Consider the following 21909-nt stretch of genomic DNA (forward strand, 5'->3'; position numbering starts at 1 on the left):
AAAATGAATTCAAAATTTCCTGAAGTTAATGTCACACAATTGAACGAAATGAATGTAGTTGTTGTGGTTCATTGAACTGGAACCCAGGTATTGGTGACCAAATTTCTTCTTTGTTTTTCTTCTAAGGAGGAACTATTGTAAGATGTGTCTTGTTGAAATCATAGCAGGAAACTGTTCAATTCATGCCAGTTGGAAGACACTAAGTAATTAGCATGGACGAGGACAAATCCATTGACAGCAATCTGGGCAAGAAAAATATTGAGCCTTCCACTTCCACTGGTACTGATCTCACTAAACTATCCAGACTAAATTTCTTTGAAACGTCAAAAATAATTTACTGTAACTTAATAATCTGTTCTTCTGGCAAAGATAAAACGTAACTTTATTCACCGACGTTTCGCCTGTTATTCAACAAGGCTTCCTCAAGGTAATAACCCCCCTTTTTCGTGTTGGCACGTTTTTTGGCGTTAGTTGTGTGCTGCACTGTACCATTACCTTGAGGAGGCCTTGTTGAATAACAGGCGAAACGTCGGTGAATAAAGTTACGTTTTATCTTTGCCAGAAGAACAGATTATTAAGTTACAATATGCCTGGCAGCAACAAAAACATTATATAATTTACTGTTTTTAATTTAAAAACTGGTAGCATTTTGGTAAAATTTGATTATACAATAACTGCTTTGCAAATAGACATTACTGTTGGGAATAAAATTAACCGTGGGTGATTTTGGTGTCTGTGTAATTTTCTCTGATATAGTTTTTCCAACTGATATTACTCTTAGTTGCTGTACAATTTTCCAGATGTTACAAAGTCAGTTAAAGTGAAGGCAACAAATCTCATTGTGAGTGTAAGCATGAAGGATAGAGTTGTTCAGACCAGTGAAATTACCAAAGGTAAAAACCTTTCCATTAGAAACTGAATAATAAATGTTGATTTGTTGAGTAAAAGTTTGTAAAATAATGTAATTAAACTCACAAGAAAATTCCTAATAAAAAGAGTAATATGTTTTCCCCATGTATTTGCCATAGAAAGATTTCTAATTCTTTGTTTTTTTATAAAAAAGGTGAATCTGCCAAAAGGAAAATAGTTTTTGACACAGGTGATCTATGTATTATTGTAAAGTGTATAAACTTTCTTTTCATGTGCAAACTCACATTCAACCTATTCAGTGAATTAAACGCCATTGTGTGGCAAAAATTAAAATTTACATTTTGTAAATATTTAAGTCCAACACTGGTAACAAATTGGCCACTGTTTAATTGGAGATTAATATTTAGGCAAAATTAGAAAAGATCTATTGGAGAAAGCCAAGAAAATTGCCACCACCATTGATCACTCCATAAAAACCAAGAACAAAGTTGAAATTAGGGTTGTGGAGCCTGCACTAAAATTTCATTTCCAATCATCAGAAGACAAAATTGTTAAGTTTGGAGAAAATGATAAGGTAAAAATGAAGGATCTGTTTAAACAACCATGTCAGATTAACAGCACAAAAGCAACCACTGGAAACAAAACAAAGATTGAACAACAATGTGGGGGAAGTAATATTATTGGTGTTTTTGGTCAACCAGGAATTGGCAAATCAACTTTTACTAAAGTGTTTCTTCAACAAGTTCTTGACAAAACTATTCTTCCAAAAACCACATTCATATTTTACATTCCAATAAGATCCATCGACTTCACACAGAAATATGATCTGATCTCACTTTTACTTTTCCATTCTCTCCCCCAAAGAAATCTCTCAACTGCACACAAATCTCTATTATTTGAAGTAATTAACACAGATCCCAATGTATTGATAATCTTGGATGGTTTTGATGAAGCAAATGTAGAGATGTTTAAAACGATTTGTGCCAGGGTGTTGGTCAAAGAGAAGCACCACCCAATGTTCATTATATACAATATAATCATTGGAAACATACTAAATTTGGCAAAAAAGATCTTAACTTCCCAGAAAGAGCAACTTTTTGAACTTCCTCCGGAAAAGAGGCCACATATTATCATGGAAATTTGTGGGTTTAGTAAAAAATCTCAAGATGAAGTTGGCATGCAGATTTGTGGAAACAAAATAGAGGATGTTGAAGTCAAACTGCAGCAAAATCCCAAGATGTCTGCATATTGCTACAATCCATTTTACTGTATTTTAATCCATAACTTATTGATGTCCACAAATTGTGATACAGATGTTGTTTCTATGGCTGATATCTTGTCACGATTCTGCTCGGTGCAGTTTGGATTTTCTCGTAGTTTCAAGAAAGAAATGAAAGCCATTGCAACCCTGGCCTGGCAAGGTCTTGAAAAACACCAACACAGCTTTAATGAAAAAGATCTTCAACAAGCAGGAGTAATCCAGTCTCCATTTCTTCAATCATCAATTACAATTTCTTCTGATTTTCAACTCAGTTTTTTGAACTGCGAAAGGATTAGTCACTTTACCCACTGCATGTGGCGAGATTTTTTTGCAGCCGTTTTTTTACTGTTTTTTTGTCAGTCAACTGAAGAGTTTCAAATAACTATAGCAATGTACATGGAGTCTTTTGCAAAACATCAAACAATTCTCACATTTCTGTACAGTTTGGTCAATGATGCTATTTGCAAAGAACTGATTCTGTCCAATGAAGAAAATATCTGTTTCTCTGACAAAAAGGCGATTTTGTATTCTTTCTTTCCAAACATTTTTGTTGCATGCAGATATGTATGTAAGGTGCAAAATGAAGAACTTCAGAACGTAATTCTTTCCAAATTCCCTGTTTTTATTAATGTTGAAGATGTCTCTCTTTACCCCCACGATATTTGTAATCTCTTTCATGTCATGAATCAATTTGGAATGAGTATTAAAAGGATTTCTGGATGTTTTAATGGAAATTCCTTTGAAATGTTCCAAAAGTCCATCAAGGAAAAGAATTTAAAGGTTTTTATTTTTAAGATAAAGAAATAGAATTCCTCTGTTTCCTTCAAAATTAATTACTTTTGTTAAATTCTGGTTCCAATTTTGAAACAAACCTCAATATGGATTTAAATGTTTTTATAACAACAATTGTAACCGTCAAGGTTGTATATTTTATGCCTGACACAAAAGAGTTATTGATAAAATAACCCAACCAGAAAGCCCTATATATATAGAACAAAAATAGGTAGATCAGTTGGTGTTCATAATTAAACTATAGTTTTTGCGACAAACCTAAAATGTGACCTATTATTATTTGGGCAAACGCTCGTTTTGTTTTAAGATGATCTCAATTTCATGCCACTGGCCTCATCCTGAACACAAAATCTTTCTCAGCAAAGAATTTCTTGCTAAACATAGACTGCCTGAAATGCAAAGTTTCCAGGTATAATTTTTGTGTGCTGTTGGCAAACTTTTGTTTTTGGATTTATTTTTTGTCTCCTTTCCAACATTATTAATTAGGTTTGTGTATTTGCAATATTAGTTAAAATAAAAGCTTTACTTTGTCAAAGTTTTTGGCAAATCATTGAAGTTAAAACAGCACTGTTTTGTAATTTGAAGGCTTTTGATGTTGAAGTGTACAACATGACAAATGCTGATGCTCAGGAACCATGGTTCAACTCTGTAGTAAGTCATGGTTGTATGGATTCTGTTAAAATTTTGTATCCATCTTGTTCTCACAGACAAATTTAATCGAGTTAAGCAACAATCTTGCCGGTGGTCGGGAAGCTCAAAAACTTCACAACATTTTGCAACCTGAAGAATCTGAGAAGTTTGAAGGCTGTGGAATTGTGGAAAGAAATATGTAAGTATGATAAAAATGTAAAATCATAGCAAACATGTCAAAAATGCACTTTTCTGGCTTTATTTATTTTGATCAAAGTCAACCATGCAGTTCATGGTTACTTCTAACTACAATGACATGAGCACATAGTAATGGATAGAACAATGTTGTTTTAAATTTTAAAGAATCTTTGTTATTTTCCATTTATTGTTGGCTGTCTTTCAACTTCAAATTCATAAAATACTTTCTATATATTGGCGCCTGACTCGATAACCTTTATGGTTTTATCGATGCCCATGCCATTTCATTTTCTTTTATATTGTTCATACGCGTAGTTGCCTTTTTTTCACAAAATAAACATGATTTGATTTGATTTTTATTTTTTATATTGCGTATATTCTTTTTATTGAAACTTTTGCCTTTTTGTCACTTCTTGTTCAGGAATCCAAATGTAGACTTACCAAAATCAAAAGAGATCATAATTGCCATTCAACCCTACCAAGAACAAGAAGATGTGTTTGAAATATTAGCACATGTTTATATATGTGATGATCGCCTTTCTGCGAAGAAACTTCCCAGTCTTAATGTTGTTTTTGAAATGATTGTTAACTTGAGGTTTGTAAAATTTAAGACAATTTTATTTCATCATTCTGGAATATGACTTCAGGTCAAGTTCGCAAGCAAACAATTAAGTGCTTTTTTGTAAATTTATATAGTTCAAATCATCAAGATGTCTTGCTACAAATCAGTGGAGGGGATGTCACAGTTGATCCATCAGAACGACAGCTAATAATTGGTGCATGGGAAAACCCAAGTGTTTTGACATCATTTAAGTTAACCAGCAAAGAAAACTGGAAGAACGGCAACGGAAAGTTCCAACTCAACATTTCCTCAACCACCAGGGAAGATATTATTGCAAAAACAAGCATTTATGTCACAAAAAGTAGTCTTGGTATGTTGTATAATAGGGGTTCTTTTATGCTGGTCTACTTGGCTGTTGTTAAAACAATTATAAAATGCTCAGTGAGACTTTACCAAAATAATTTGTAGAATACATTAGGCCAGAGGTTCTTGAAACCATGTATCATGAAAAAAAGTTTTTATAGGCTGTCACATAACAATTAAAACCATTTGGGGGATAAAATGCAGGAAATTGGATTATTCTATCTTTTGGGAATAACAACTGTAAATAAATAAATCATGCTGGTAAAAAGATGACTGGTGTGTTACAAACAGGTTGAAACTTAATAAGCGTGAGAAAGTTACAACCACTGCATTATGCCACTGATACCAAAATTACAAATGTAACCAAAGTTTTTATTAACAGAGTCACCAAAACAGCAACCAACAAGTTCAGGTTTGTTTTACGGAGTTACAAATGCAATGTTCTGAGGAAGTTCCACATTTTTCGATTAAAGAAATCTAGTGTCTGACTCCGTACGCTACATTTAATTATTGTGTCGGTCTTCAAATTCCTTTAATTATTCTGTTCATTGTTTTAAAAACAAATGCCTATTGTTTCGTGTAAATTCCCTCACGTTATCAAGATCATTAACCGTAATTTTTAAAGGGTACAAAACCAGCAGGTTTTGTCCCAAAGTTTATAATTGTTATGTGTTGTTTTGAAATACCAGTGGTTACATAATAGAAGATTGTGTGTCATGAAATTAAATACAAAAATAATATAATGTGCATTCCCATTGTCAAACCCTGTTTTAGGTCAAGGACATCTGAGCCAGCACATAACCCTTCAAGACACTTCAGTCTCGAATGGAAATTTTTTTGGTGTTCGTGACGTCGTTGTCATAAACCTCCCAAGGTAAATTTTTCATGGATATTGTTTTTCAAAGCATGATTTATTACAGGTAAACTTAAGTAGGGACAGATGAGGTCTTGGAGCACTTTGTTTGTTCATTTTTGTGTATTTCAAAACTCAAATAATAAACCAAACAAAATTGCATTGCAAATAAGTTGAGTCTGTGGCACCCTTTCTTCTTTCAGTTTCCTGGAGCTTCGGTGTATCATATATATTATAACAGACCCTGGAACATAGTGGAAATTTTTGGTGGTAATAATTTGTGTATGTGCAGGGACAAAGCAAATTGACTCATGAAGAATGACTGCATTGTCTAATCATGGAATGGATGCATTCTCATTTCATTTTGTTGGTATTTTTACACCATTCATGCATGGCAAAAGCTGTGAGGAAAACGGCTCAATTGTCTTTTCAACGAAACTTGAAATGATTTCTTGTGCATTGAAAATTATTTTTGCATGTGCAATGTTTTTCCTGAAACTATGCAGTGTGTTGCATCATTCCATTACATATTTTGTGTTGGAATTTTTTTAAATGATTGCTTTGCACATAATTTTTGATTAACTATTCGATTTATTAAAACGATTTAACTAATTTGGCTGCCTGCATAAATTGTTTGATGCCAAATGGAGGTTTTTGCTGATATGTATCAGGGCACCTTTTCCTTACTAAAGATTAGCCCTTGGTACACATTTGTAAATTTATGAAATTTAACCTCTAACATGAAATATAGATAAGACATTCTCGTTAAACGCTACGTTTATATCAATTATAACTTTCATCCTTTTTTTTCTATGATTATAATGAAATGAGGTTTGCAGGCTTGGCAGCCCAGGCAATGCGGCCTAGCTGGATCAGCCACTTTTTCCTAACAATGTGGAGCAAGATTTGAAAAATAATTTTCCGGTAAGGTTTGAACTCACGCCGCTGAGCTAACCAGGCACAACGCTCTACCAACTGAGCTACAGGAGCTCAGTGGTTCACAGGGTATACTGTGGTCAAGGTACACTGGTGTGCAAGTGCACAACTTGCCAGGCAACCTTCACACATACGTAGGGGATCTCTACCACCATATGAGATAACACAGTAATATTACATGCAATGATTGGCAGGATCGCCCCACTGCGCAGGTTCTTGTTTGGCGATCACAGCTAACATATCGCGATCATGAGGTTTGCAGGCTTGGTAGCCCAGGCTATGCAGCTTAGCTGGATCAGCCACTGAAAAAGTGATTGCCAAGCACGGACCTGCGTATGCCATTGCATGTAATATTACTGCATAATAAAATGACTAATTTTTTTTTCTATGACTTCCTCCAAAGCCAACTCACTAAAAGATAAAAGCAGACACAACAGGGGGAAGTTCAGTCGCCACAACCTATGCTGTCCACAGACACCATGCACTGCTTTGAAAAAAAGATTTCTTTCATAAAGAACTTACCTTACACAACACTCTACCCGCTGGACACACAAAACATGGTGATGCAAAATATTATTACCCTGTGTTTTTGTCCACACAACTTGTGAAAGTCGTAAATTATTTTATACAAGAGAAAGAGGGACAGTTTTTGTACAGGACAATTTATTAAATCTCAGAGCTTAAATCACTTCACTCATTTTTGTTTTCAAAATTTATCTTTTTCAATTAATCTACAAAAATTCTTTTCGCGCAGCAGAGAACGACTGACATCAAATATTTTATCCTACTGCCAATAAGTCATAACTTAATTATTGCCATGGAGTCATTGCTGTCTGACCAAATATTTTTCATGTCTCTTGACCTTTTTCGTTATTTATTAAACATTCAAACAGTTTGAAACATTCATCTGTAAAAATTGATTTTTAGTTGTTTCCAAAATGTCATTTAATGTCCCATCTCATGCGTCAAGTTATATCAAAAATTCATGATGACAATCTTGAAAAGTTTTAATTAATTCAATGTTGAAGTCAGGATTTTCACCAGTCAGTTTTGATTCCATAAAGCTGATCTTTCAAGATCACTGGAATCTGTTCAACTTGAAGGGAAACAAATGTTTCTCGGTGTCAGGAAAGAATTGAAGCAATGGACGAGGAAACATCACAAGTCGAACATATCCATATCGCATCGTTTGACAACATCACCGTCACTGTTGTTTTCACATATGGGTGAAAAAACAGATCGCATTACACGGAGAGTAATGCTGGACCAATGTCATGGAAAATTTGTCAAAAGCAAATATTGGAGCACAAGGAACCTCATCTGCTATGTAGTAAATGCAAGGACATATACAGCGGATATCAACAATATACCCGTGCCCAAACACAAGCACTAGAAACAATCAAACCATGCCCATTAAGGGCTCTGCACATCAGATTCAGTGGAAGGTTGCGGTTGGCAAGGTGTAGCAGTCACATTTGTTCTCAGACTTCCTGTTTGACGTTTGCGGCCAGGAGATTCAAACCAGTGGTGCGATTGGCGCCAACGTTGAGATGCCAGATGTTGTGAAATCACAGCAATAGACTCGTATGCTTTGGCTTGTGGCATGTTTCTCAAACTGGATGCAACAAAATTTCCGAAGTGTGTGAACTCATCATTTCGTCGTCCAGTTAATTGTGAAATGTTTTCCATATTCTGGCGTTGCATGTCGGAAATGCTTTCCTGGAATAGTCAAAGGTACAACTAACAGAAATCACATTTTTACCCAAATATAGCAACCTGAATATCCATTTGATCAGAACGTTTTCGTTTCTTGGCTTGTCTGGAAGTTAGTGGACCAGAAGCACTTGATGAAGCGGCAGAATCCGATTCTTCACCAACAACACCAAGGGTTATTGCTTCTGAAAAATACAACCACAACTTTATCTTGAGTAAAAATGATAGAAATAAATGAAAATACCATCTTCTGACACGGTTTCTTCTTGTGTAAAATCAATCACAGAAGACGAAAAGCGGGAAAGGTCCCCAACAGTCCTGCAATGAAGCACAAAATTGTTGAAAGTGCAATACACTTTAAAACAAAATAACTTATACCAAAATCACTTACACTTTATGTCTTAAATGATCCTGCAAAAATATCAGTGGTTCATAATGTTCCCACAGTGAAAAGTTTTTAACATTCCCACTCTTTTGTGCATTCTCAATTTTCCGTTTTTCTTTCGCAAATCGGTCTCTTAAACTTTTCCACCGTTTCATGCAAGTTTCCACTGCAACAACATCTTGTTATTTGCTGTTCAAAGCAGTATTAGTGTGTTTATATTACCTGGCTGGCCACTACACTGACTAATGTTTCGCCAAGCATCTTCTTTCAGCTTTGGGTCTTTATGTAAGTTGCTTCGAGAATCATAAATACAAGGAGATTCATGCACCATTTGTATTATTAGTTCATTGAAGCTCATTGTTAAAGTTGTAACTAATCGTGAAATAAAAAACCTAAACACACAAATTCTAAAAACCACATGAAATTAATCACAGCTTGTCAGCCCATTTGCATTATTTCTAATCAAAATAATTCTAATAAATTCAAAAGAAAAAATTCATATTATGTAGCTAAAATCTATCAACATAAGTTCTTCAAAGTGCGGAAAACTAACTAGGCTATTTGCATGATTGCATCGTTGCCTACTACAATATTTCATTGAATTTCTAGCAAATATTCAAGAAAACAATCAACCCAAACAAAGTTTAACAAACTAAGGACTTGAAATTATCGGGGTAACACTAATTTACGGAATAAGGAACCTAAGGAATCTAAGGAAACTCACACTAATTTACGGAGCTAAGGAACCAAGGAACCTAAGGAAATTCACAGACACTAATTTACGGAGCTAAAGAACGGAAATAGTCTAAGGAAAATACACGCTGCTTACGGAACTGGCCAAGGCCGTCTAAGGAAAATACATAGTGGTTACGGAACTGGCTAAGGGCGTGTAAGGAAAATACACAAGGCTTACGGAACGGGCCAAGGACGTCTAAGGAAACTAGATAGTGCTTACGGAACTGACCTATGGCGTCTAAGGAAAATATGTAGAGCTTACAGAACTGGACTGGCCAAGGCCGTCTAAGGAAAATATATTGAGCTTAAGGAACTGACCAAGAGCGTCTAAGGAAAATATATTGAGCTTACGGAACTGACCAAGGGCGTCTAAGGAAAGTAGATGGAGCTTACGGAACTGACCAAGGGCGTCTAAGGAAAATATTTTGAGCTTAAGGAACTGATCAAGAGCGTCTAAGGAAAATATATTGAGCTTAAGGAACTGATCAAGGGGGTCTAAGGAAAATATATTGAGCTTACGGAACTGACCAAGGGCGTCTAAGGAATATATTTTGAGCTTAAGGAACTGATCAAGAGCGTCTAAGGAAAATATATTGAGCTTACGGAACTGACCAAGGGCGTCTAAGGAATATATTTTGAGCTTAAGGAACTGATCAAGAGCGTCTAAGGAAAATATATTGAGCTTACGGAACTGACCAAGGGCGTCTAAGGAATATATTTTGAGCTTAAGGAACTGATCAAGGGGGTCTAAGGAAAATATATTGAGCTTACGGAACTGACCAAGGGCGTCTAAGGAATATATTTTGAGCTTAAGGAACTGATCAAGAGCGTCTAAGGAAAATATATTGAGCTTACGGAACTGACCAAGGGCGTCTAAGGAAAATATATAGGGCTTACGGAACTGACCAAGGGCGTCTAAGGAAAATCTATAGAGCTTACGGAACTGACCAAGAGCGTCTAAGGAAAATATATTGAGCTTACGGAACTGACCAGGGGCGTCTAAGGAAAATATATAGGGCTTACAGAACTGACCAAGGGCGTCTAAGGAAAATATATTGAGCTTAAGGAACTGATCAAGAGCGTCTAAGGAAATTATATTGAGCTTAAGGAACTGATCAAGGGGGTCTAAGGAAAATATATAGGGCTTACGGAACTGACCAAGGGCGTCTAAGGAAAATATTTTGAGCTTAAGGAACTGATCAAGAGCGTCTAAGGAAAATATATTGAGCTTAAGGAACTGATCAAGGGGGTCTAAAGAAAATATATAGGGCTTACGGAACTGACCAAGGGCGTCTAAGGAAAATATATAGGGCTTACGGAACTGACCAAGGGCGTCTAAGGAAAGTAGATAGAGCTTACGGAACTGGCAAAAGGCGTGTAAGGAAAATATATAGAGCTTACGGAACTGACCAAGGGCGTCTAAGGAAAATCTATAGAGCTTACGGAACTGACCAAGGCCGTCTAAGGAAAGTAGACGGTCAATTCCGTAAGCTATATCTACTTTCCTTCGACGCACTTGGTCAATTCCGTAAGCTATATCTATTTTCCTTAGACGCCCTTGGTCAGTTCCGTAAGCTCTATCTATTTTCCTTACACGGCCTTGGCCAGTTCCGTAAGCTCAATATATTTTCCTTAGACGCCCTTGGTCAGTTCCGTAAGCTCTATCTACTTTCCTTAGACGCACTTGGTCAATTCCGTAAGCTATATCTACTTTCCTTAGACGCCCTTGGTCAGTTCCGTAAGCCATATATATTTTCCTTAGACGCTCTTGATCAGTTCCGTAAGCTCAATATATTTTCCTTTGACGGCCTTGGCCAGTTCCGTAAGCCATATATATTTTCCTTAGACGCTCTTGGTCAGTTCCGTAAGCTCAATCTATTTTCCTTAGACGCTCTTGGTCAGTTCCTTAAGCTCAATATATTTTCCTTAGACGCCCTTTGCCAGTTCCGTAAGCTCCATCTACTTTCCTTAGACGCTCTTGGTCAGTTCCTTAAGCTCAATATATTTTCCTTAGACGCTCTTGGTCAGTTCCGTAAGCTCAATATATTTTCCTTAGACGCCCTTGGTCAGTTCCGTAAGCTCAATCTATTTTCCTTAGACGCTCTTGGTCAGTTCCTTAAGCTCAATATATTTTCCTTAGACGCCCTTGGTCAGTTCCGTAAGCTCAATATATTTTCCTTAGACGCTCTTGGTCAGTTCCTTAAGCTCAATATATTTTCCTTAGACGCTCTAGGTCAGTTCCTTAAGCTCAATATATTTTCCTTAGACGCTCTTGGTCAGTTCCGTAAGCTCAATATATTTTCCTTAGACGCTCTTGGTCAGTTCCTTAAGCTCCATCTATTTTCCTTAGACGCCTTTGGCCAGTTCTGTAAGCTCTACATATTTTCCTTAGACGCCTTTGGCCAGTTCTGTAAGCTCTACATATTTTCCTTAGACGCCATAGGTCAGTTCCGTAAGCACTATCTAGTTTCCTTAGACGTCCTTGGCCCGTTCCGTAAGCCTTGTGTATTTTCCTTACACGCCCTTAGCCAGTTCCGTAAGCACTATGTATTTTCCTTAGACGGCCTTGGCCAGTTCCGTAAGCAGCGTGTATTTTCCTTAGACTATTTCCGTTCCTTAGCTCCGTAAATTAGTGTCTGTGAATTTCCTTAGGTTCCTTGGTTCCTTAGCTCCGTAAATTAGTGTGAGTTTCCTTAGATTCCTTAGGTTCCTTATTCCGTAAATTAGTGTTACCCAATTATCGAATACGCAACAAAACCAAGGTAGGCCTACTGCAATCTGCATCCATCAACACTGCAGCTAATCTAAAAAGTCAGAATTAACTTTGCCGTCAGCCGTTTTAACCGAGAAAATGACGCCGTCGCGGCATGACGTCGGTTGGTTATAATGTCCCGTCGCGTTCCGCGTCATAATCGCACCTTCTTTATTTTTATTTCATGTGAAACTTCTAAAACAAACGTCTCTGAGACTATTGGCGCTATAACTTGGGTTGTTGTATGTATCAACAGCAGTAAAAGAAATAAAATGATCAAAGTCTTTTAGTCCCAGCATTAGTTCCATTAACGTTAATTGCGGCATTAGTTCCATAAGTATCATTATAGCGGCATTAGCGTCATCAGCCTGAAGTACATTTTAGAAACACATATTTGTTGCCAATATACGTCATTCAAAAATCCAAACCGATCATTTCCTAGGACAAAGTTTTGGTGAACTTCCAAAACAATTTTGTTGCTTGACTGAAAATGGTTGAAAAAAGATTGTGCTGGTTTTCACCCAGAAAACAACTAAAGAGTTCCATCATAACATAGAATACTCTTTTGTATTCTATGGTCCCAATGATCTGAAAACAATTTGTGGAATGCAGGAGTTTCGGTTTTAACGGATCATTGGTCACGTACATGGGGTTTTCCGGAGCTATTTGGTGGTGCGGACTGCGGACTAGAATTGTTGTCGTTGTTGGTGTTGCAAATCAACTTGTTGTTGATATCTCGTTGATATCTCTTCAACAAGAAAATGTTTATTTGCTTCAAACAAAATGTAACAATTTTTTCTTTTATCAAAGCGAGGATTTGTGTTTTAAGCTAATAAGCTGTAGGCTGTAGCTATAGTTTTTTCTTTACAACGGATAAAACTAAGCTCTGTTTAGTCATGTGACTTTCTTAATCCTTGAATATTACAAATGCCTACCACAGTAGCAAATACCACTGATATATTTGAATATGTGAATTACTGTTATAACAGTGAAATGTTTTTAGGATGGATGAGTAGTAGTTTATAGTTCGTACGTAGTTCAAAAGCAGTATGCCTTGCTCTGTAAAGATGACATCCTATTTCATAACAATGTTGTTTTGTTTGCTTTTGAATACTGCATGTATTGCTGTATTGCATTTTCCATTGAGACTTCGCCGTGCAGTAAATTCCAACACAACGTCCCCAAATTTATTTGGAACCACAACATCAGGTTATTATATATCGATCGAACTTGGCACCCCTCCACAGCTGTTCAATGTGATTGTTGACACTGGAAGCAGTAATTTTGCAGTAAGTTTTCTGTGATAAACGCCACATAAACAATGTGTGCAAAATGCTGGCAAAACAGTGGAGGTGATAAATTGTATTTAAGGGTTGTATTCTTTGACAACACAATTAAAAATTTAGTTACATATTTCGTCTCTGTTATGTGGTTATAGATAATATATTCTTGCTTTTATTAAACATCCTTTTTCATTACTACAACTTACGTATTTTCTAAAAAAAAGAAAAATAACTGCGACAAAAACCAAAGTAAATTTAATCCTAACAGATTGATTTTCTGTCTAGATTGCTGGTGCACCAAATGAATTTGTTACGCGGTATTATGACGTTACTGCATCAACCACAGCTGTGGCATTGGATTCTTCTGATATAAGTATAACTTACACTGAAGGCTCATGGAGGGGTTCTGTGGTAAATGATGTCCTGACCATTCCTTCAGCTGGTGTAACCAAAAATATTCTTGTTCCTTTGGCTGTGATCAAGTCTTCAAATCAATTCTTTGTTAATGCGTCTAATTGGGAAGTAAGTCTACCTTTTTTTTATATTGGTGTTGTTGTGGATTGCATTTAATAATTCTCTCATGAATTGATTATGGGGCATTATATACCAGCATGTTACTACAGCTGTTAAGTTAAAGTTATCTATTGCCCATGTAAACATCTTAAGGCTTACTCATTTATAAGTTTACAAATTGTAAGTTTGCAAATTTTTTTTGCCATGGAGGTTGTAAGAATGCATCTGAAGCAATAAAAAAGTGTATAGTGCAATACTTTAGCGACAACTTGGGCTCCGGTGTTGCTAAAATGGCTATTGCGGCTATTACGGTTATTACCGCTATTATGACTATTGCTGCTATTGCAGCTGTCACGGCTATACGACGAGGTTTCCCCCAAACTATTACTAACCAGGCTTTATGGCTTCAACTGCTATTACTGCTTTTCACCAACTTGTATAAGGAGAAGGCTTTTAAACCAAATTTAACGAGCTTGCATAACTCTTTTATGCAAATTTGGAACGATGCCTACAATACCTAGGCTCAATGCCTACGATGGCATTTTATAGGCACCCATATTATTGTGGTTATTACTGCTATTATTATCTTTAATTTTCTGTAACTACCAGAAAAAACATCTGATATTTGCAAAAAAACTTGTGTAACGTCTTGCAAGTTGAAACAAAGAAGGAACAAAATTTAAGAAATACATAAACAACACAACATCTAAAAAAAGTGTACTTAAAGAACTAAATAGCTATAGTTAACCTCTCGAAGATATTAATAAGTTAACGTTTGTTAGTAACAGTCGTAATAGCAGTAATAGTCATAATAGCTGTAATAGCCGTAATAGCCATTTCAAAAACACTCCTTGGGCTCATGTTACGCTCGCCGTAAAGCTCTGGTGGTTTGCCTTTATTTTTCAGTCATTTCTTGAATACGTGGGTAGTTACAACTAGATGTTCATCCATACATAATAATATTGCTCACAATGGCCTGAAGAAACAGCCTGACATGTAAACACGATAAGACAAAATAATTTCCTGGTGCAGACCGGTTTTGTTGGTTTGCTAAAATTTAGTGAAATTTTATCATTGTTAGAATAGAGCTTTGACTTTAACATGTCTTACTGCTTATTTTTTTGTATTTATTTTGTCCCCAGGGAATTTTAGGTTTAGGCTACCACGAGCTTGTTCAACCACAAAGCTTAAACCTGCACTCTGTTATGGAAAGTATTGTGGAGTCGGGGAAAGTAACTGATTTATTTGGGATGCAACTTTGTTCAGTTATTGACAAAGAAGATACACAAGGTTCTCTTATCATTGGTGGTATTAACAAAAGGTATGTAGAGCCAGCAGGAGTTGTTGATGCATTAATTGCTTGGTCATGTGGGATGTATGACACAAGTTGTTACCACACTATTTTTGCCTGTGACAAAGTTTTTACTTTGTTACATCACATTACACATCTGCTAATACATGCTAGGCAGTTGTTATTATGTATAATAAACAATTATTTGAACGCACCATCAGCTTTTTCTATTTCAATGATATGATAACTGTTTATAGTGAAAAAGTGTTCACTGTTTGAATACATACAAACTAATTTAAATTATCTTTATTGTCATAAAATCAAGACAAAACACAAAAATTGATAATTCCCCTATTTTTCATCAGTCTTGCTTTGGACCCCATCGAGTGGACAAGAGTGGTTCATGAGTGGTATTATGATGTTGTCATTGTGGGAATGAAAGTTGGGGGAAAAATGGTGAATGTGGAGTGCACAGAAATTAATAACGACCGGACTATTGTTGACAGCGGGACTTCTAACCTTCGCCTTCCCACTAAAGTTTACAACATTGTAATTCAAATGATTAAGGTAACAACTGCTTATTTTGTGGTATCTGTTCTACATTCCATGATGGTTTAAGTTTAAGTGGGTAATTTCTACGAAAATTTGCTGTAAAATTGTATGAGGATAAGCATAATAAAATGCCACAAAAAATATTTTAATATAAAAAATATAAATGCCCTTAAATTTAAATTTTCAATACGCGGTGTCAGTCTCAGGTCATCAACTTGAACAGAAAGTGGTACAATAAGTCTTTACATAAATGAAATGTTTGTTATCTTTACTTAAAATGCATATAGCTAAAATGCAACATTTTTTATTTTCCTTTTAAAATTATATGCATACAAAAGTGGTGAGAAGATTTACAAAAGGTATTTAAGTGTGAATTGTGTTTTCTCAGGAAGCAGTTACTCAACGTACTTTCCATGATGATTTCTACTCTGGCGCTGAAATGTTTTGCAGCACGGACATTAATGAAGTTTACTCATGGTTTCCAAACATTACTATTTACCTGCCATCAACAGAAACCAACAAGACTATTCCGCTTGTAGTTTACCCACAGAACTACCTCCAGGTATTTCCTGCAAAATTCATTTATTTTTTGTTTTCGATAATTTACTTTATGGAGGATTTTGTAATGCATAATCTGTTTTGCAGTTAACATTTTAAATGTTGGTTCATTTGATTGTGGCACAATTTACACTGCACTTAATTCATTGCCAACATTATACAGTATACAATCAGCAACGATGCATTGGGTTTCCACTCATGTGTAAAGTTTGCAATTTTTCCATCAAACACTGGGACAGTACTTGGTACGGTGGTGATGGAGCAATATTATGTTGTGTTCAACAGAAGTGCTGGCATAGTTGGTTTTGCCAGATCAACATGTGGATATGTAAGTTTGTGTAAATATAGAACTAGATTTTGGAAACACTGCTTTTTTGGCCAAATATGATACAAATTTGTTCAAATCCTCATATTGTATTCCATTTGAATAAGAACTGAAGATCATTATTAAAGCAAAACAGGAAAATGCATTCAAAAACTAATTCGGTGATTCGACAAAAAGTTTGTAATCTTTTGAAATTGCCATAAAAGTTTTCACTTGTGTTACGCAAAGGAAGTGTTGCTGGTAAGATTGATTTCGTGAAGTAAAAAATATTTTTGTCAAAATTTGCACATAATTGATAAATGTGAAGAAAATGATGACGGGGACAAAGAATTATCACCAAATTCTTGATGAGCGTTTCAGGAAAACAAAGTTATAAAAATATAATCTAGTGCTTTGCCAGTGAGTAAATTACTGGATTCCTTCAATATCAGTGGACTGGAATGGTGTACAATGGTATACCCAGAAATTCATTCCAGTCTACTGATGTTGAATGCAGTAGGGACTAAAACATGTGACCAAAATTTCCCGGCATAAATTCTGGTTTCCTTTCAAAACTTTTCAATCCAGTTTTTTATACAGTGTGTTTTTTTTTGGTTTCAAATGATTGTGTAATAATCTAGGTCAATCCTAGTAATCAGTTTTTGCAAGAATTTTAATGCCACAATCCCGAGACCAATCAAAGTTGTCAATGGGAGGTCAATGCTTTATTTAAACATTTCTATTTGATATCAAGTATAAAAAATAAAGTTTGGTGCCCAACGGATGAAGGTGATTGTATAGTCAAGTCTTTGCTTGGCCGTTTGGTCAGCAAAGTCGTCTTACAGTCACACCAGCTGCACTGATGAGACCTTTTAGGTTGAAACAGTGGCCATCTGTCTGCAGCTTATACACAATAAAAAATGAAATTTGAAATCAGAAAAAAAGCATAACCTATTTCAAGTAAATATAGATATATTTAAATTGTAACCTCAGTCATAATGGCATAATATAATGCGTCTGACAATACAAAATGTCTGTTTATGTATGGATTTTTATTAAATAATATAAATATTTGAAAATTATTTATTTAGTTTCCTGCTGAATTTTCTGTATTGGATGGAATTACCAACTCAACCAGTTGTAGGTTCATTAAATCCAACGCACCCTCTGCTATTCGGGTAAGAAACATTTTTGATTTCGTTTTAAATTGGAAACCAAATGTTGCTGTTATATCATGGATAAATTTATGTGTATATATGTTTATTACATGATTCAATCTTTAAAATTATCAAGTAATGTCTTAAACAATTTAAATTTATTAAACTTGCCGTATCAGTCTATATGTGATAAATTCTTTCTCTGATTGGCACTCTTTTGCAAAAGACGCCTTGCGAAAGCTTGTGTATCATTTACAATACAAAAGTCAGTCTTTTGCAAAAGAGTGCCAATCAGAGAAAGAATTTAAACAATTTACATATTAAAAATGAAAATAACACTTAAAAAATATTCCGACATTACAATAACATCACAGAAGGTATTACGATGTAAACAATGAATTGCTTTAGATCACAACCTATGTTCTGCTGGGTCTATTGGCTTTATGCATCATCCCGATCTGCATACTCTGTGTTTTGAATAACTTTACTGGAAAATCATGCTGCACACATAAATCCAATGAGCTGTCAGACACTTCAGGGCTGCTGCCGTTTGAGGAATGACACTTTTTATGCATTTTATTATTATTCCGAATATGCCTTTTTTACCTTCATATATGCACAGTATTGGTATTACAGTTTTATTGCTTCTTCATTTCCAGTTCCCGGTATACTGATCTCTTTCTCTTTGTGCAAACCTCTCCAACTTCTTTACCATAATTTTGGTTTAGTTAGCAAATCATACTTGGTTTTTATGAATTGTGATGAGAAAGTGAAAAAAAATAATTATGAGCCGGCAATTAAACTTAATTCCTACAGAATAACAATTCTGTGTCATAACCTATTAGACTTTTTCGAAGCCACCTATACCTGCTTTATTTTTATTATCTAACATGACTGGTTTGTAGATTTGCCTGACAACTTTTGATAGAAGTAGGTATTTTATCTGCTACATTTGAGTGGTGTTTGTCACCAGCATAATCTTGCCACACTGCTCACTGACTTTCCCAAAATAAGGTCTTTTTGTTGTCTTTCAGTACAGTTGTATGGCTTGTGTTCATATACTTTGAGGTTTTATTGGCTTGTTTTTCTTCCTTTAAAATTCCACTGGAATGTTTATGTTTTGAATGATGTATATAACTTAGTCCAATACCCCAGGGTATTCACTTTTTAAACTATTACTTTTGTGTTATGGTTACCGCAGTTTACTCGGTCTTGTTTCTTGCAGTTTAATGGAACATGACGTTTGTTAAAGATAGTTCGACGTCACAATTATTTTTGTTGTTTCTTTGCAGTAAATGAAATACACATAATGTTTAGTGTGGACCTTATTTAAATTAAGTATTAGGATTTTCTTGTAGTGCATCACATTATCACGTATACTGCAACGTAATTTAATTCAAAACAAAGCTGTGATCTCATCCCAGGCTTAGAATGTCCGAAAATTATCATTATCACAAGCACAATTTTCTCTATTTGCTTATACTTGGTTGGAGCTTGCCAATTTTGAAAGATGCCATCTTTGCCGTTTGATCAACGGGCAAAACCGCGTATTTGTAAAATCATCAAATTAATGTTTTCCTGTAAAAAACAAACAGCGAAGGTTGGTCAGTCTTGTAAAATAATAACAGAAAAAAGTTCAAAACAACCACTTGACATGAACAGGGTTGTCAATTATTTAAAGGTCGTATAAAGACCTCATTTCGGGCTTGCTTCACCACATTTCTGTTGATTTTTAAGATAGGCCTTAAAGGGTGTACAGAAATGTTGGGTATAGTTTCTAAAGTCATAATTCTGATAATGACGCAGTTGATCACTATACAGTTTTGTCTGTTGATAATTTCGTCAGTGTGCCATATTGGAGAAAACTCGTTTACGTACAAAGATAAACGTTTTTTTAACCATTGGTCATTTTCATAACTAACAAAATCGAATTTCCTGAAAATATTCATGTTAATATCACTAAATACACAAATTAACAATCAGCAAAAGTCTTAGAAACAAACACGTACGTGGCAAAGTTTGATGGACAGTTGTGACATTCGTGCAGTCCATGCACAAATACACTTAAAAGCTCTGAAAAGCATGCATTCGGCGACGAACATAGCACGTATTATCTTTATTTACCGCCTCCTGTGAAATAAAAAGGTCAATTGCACCAGAAAGTACAAGAACCGTGAAACTACACCAGGGGATTTCCCCGGGTGAAGAGCGAACTTAGTGTTTATTTTCGAATCCGCCTATTGTTGAGCTTCTGTGACGTGGTGCTGGGAGTTGTTTCATCAGTTGTCGTTTGGTGATTGCTGTGTTTCCAAAACTCTGGATTTTCTAGGTTGTACGAGAGGACATTATAGCCCCATGCAGAGATATGTGACAAGACTGTGGCGCACGGAAAAAAGGTTTAGGTGATTCAGTTTTGTGGCAAACGTGTAGGAATGACGTTACAAACGCTTTAAGCAAGGCGATAATATAAGGTGAATGGAATGAGGCTATAGGGACACGTAATAACGTACAGAAGTTGACTACACGTACTCGGGAAAGACGATGCGCACAAGGCCTCAAGTGATGATTTGTACCAGGGGCCCAAGTGGTGGCCGCGGGCCAAATTTGCCCCGTCGCGTCTTTTAATCTGGTCCGCCAGAAGTTGGTAAAGTACTAAAATAATAATGAAAATTGTTAATACTGTAGTTAAATGTTATTTTATCGTACTTTATCCGGCAACAATATTCTAGCATCGTAATTATTGTATATGGGTTACATTTATAGAAAATTATATGTTTTCGAGGTTAAAATCGTGTGGCAACCCTTCTTGTAGCTAAATACAGCTATCACGTGCTTGAGACAGAGATGAGCTTTTATATGCGTGTTTTCAATCTTATACGTTGTTTTTACAGACAGTACAGATTGATTTCTTAATTGGAAATACCTACATGGCTATATCTCGCCATACCTTTCCTGCAGTTAGGTTAGTTAACTGTTTTCCAGTGGAACATAGAAATAAACATATTGAGAAGAATCACAAGCCATTACGGATAAAATTGTTTCAGTGTATGCAATTTTCCGCGATGTAAGGTCCAAAATGTTGCGTAAAAAGTGTTTTATTAACTTTTTTGCGCATGTGAGACCGGTTTTTCGTGACAATTTTTACGGCCCAGTAATTTCGATAAAATATTCTCGACAAAAACTTAATGAACAAATGTGGTTGGATATCTTTCCCAACTGTGCGGTGTTGCCTTTAAAACTCAAAAGATAATAGAAAATGTAACCGAATCAACAAATGCGTGAGCCATGTACAGCAAAATCTTACAAGCACAATTAAATTTTCACTGTTTCGTATTCCCGCTATTCTCAAAAAACTTTGTTAGGGAAAGTCCCTTGAATTTTTTTGAATCTCGCCAGAAATGCATTTTACGCCGAAGATGGCGTATTTGAAGCGCAACTTCAAAAAAGCTTGAGTTATTGCGTAACTGTTGCAACGACCCGTCTGATTCATTGTACGATTGTGTGCAACCCCTTGCGCCATCAACTAAGCCATTACAAGTGATGACGTAATGTTTTAACCCAAAAACGTGGTTCATGTTTGCAAATGTTTTCTTCCCTTTCAGTTAAAATCGTGTGGGTAACATTTTAAAAGAACAGTAGAGTTGTTTTGTCCTATTTCTTTGTAACTATACGAGATTGTGTATTTAAGTTGCGAATGAATTAATAAACATTACGTCATGTGAAAATGTTCCTCATCCGGGTGCTTTTGTTTGCGCATGCGCATTTGTTCTAATACGGATTAATGAAGCGTGACGCCCAATGGTCGTTGTTTGTGTGTGATTCTCTACAAAACATAATTAGGTGAATAATAATATTTTTACTTTGTTTTCCAAGTTGTACGTAAGTTTTTGGCACATTGGTATGAATTTGTCGCCATTATTACGGTGTCCACTCTCGTACCTCTCGTAAACAAAGTCAGTGATATCAGTTGATCCTGTTTCTTAAAAATGACTTTGAATTTTCCCGTGTTTTGAGTACCCCGTTGTGAACACACGTTATTTTTTTCCAGTTATGCCAAAGCATTTGTTAATGTGGGCACATAAGCAATCTGGTAAAATGTAATTCAAAACATTTAACTTGTGTTCATTTAACCAGGCAGAAATGAAGTTTGGCTGCTTTGAAATATAGGCTTAGAAGTTATCATACTGTAGACAATAATCAC

General features: G+C 35.6%; 3 protein-coding genes across 3 annotated transcripts; 2 read left to right on the forward strand and 1 right to left on the reverse strand.

Annotated features, from left to right (window-relative positions):
- The first annotated feature begins 133 nt into the window (after positions 1-133).
- LOC145894307 (uncharacterized) lies at positions 134-6401 on the forward strand. Its single transcript, XM_082982851.1, has 12 exons — positions 134-279; positions 801-893; positions 1064-1099; positions 1278-2911; positions 3231-3332; positions 3509-3574; positions 3631-3752; positions 4173-4346; positions 4448-4683; positions 5059-5088; positions 5451-5550; positions 5822-6401. The coding sequence occupies exons 1-12, from the start codon at positions 213-215 to the stop codon at positions 5835-5837; spliced, it is 2676 nt and encodes an 891-aa protein (XP_082838977.1). The 5' UTR covers positions 134-212; the 3' UTR covers positions 5838-6401.
- Positions 6402-6772: 371 nt separating this feature from the next.
- Positions 6773-8975, reverse strand: LOC145894877 (uncharacterized). The gene is made up of 5 exons (XM_082983544.1): positions 8786-8975; positions 8570-8729; positions 8423-8496; positions 8242-8363; positions 6773-8184 (listed from the first exon to the last, which is right to left on the reverse strand). Exons 1-5 carry the CDS (start codon positions 8919-8921, stop codon positions 7879-7881), a joined length of 798 nt encoding a protein of 265 aa, XP_082839670.1. The 5' UTR covers positions 8922-8975; the 3' UTR covers positions 6773-7878.
- A 4082-nt stretch (positions 8976-13057) lies between these two features.
- Positions 13058-19043, forward strand: LOC145894107 (beta-secretase 1-like). The gene is made up of 8 exons (XM_082982568.1): positions 13058-13339; positions 13619-13855; positions 14989-15167; positions 15503-15704; positions 16078-16251; positions 16411-16575; positions 17643-17729; positions 18117-19043. Exons 1-8 carry the CDS (start codon positions 13100-13102, stop codon positions 18267-18269), a joined length of 1437 nt encoding a protein of 478 aa, XP_082838694.1. The 5' UTR covers positions 13058-13099; the 3' UTR covers positions 18270-19043.
- The last annotated feature ends 2866 nt before the right edge of the window (positions 19044-21909 follow it).

Source organism: Ascidia mentula, chromosome 3, assembly GCF_947561715.1.
Source record: "Ascidia mentula chromosome 3, kaAscMent1.1, whole genome shotgun sequence".
NCBI classification, from domain to species: Eukaryota; Metazoa; Chordata; class Ascidiacea; order Phlebobranchia; family Ascidiidae; genus Ascidia; species Ascidia mentula.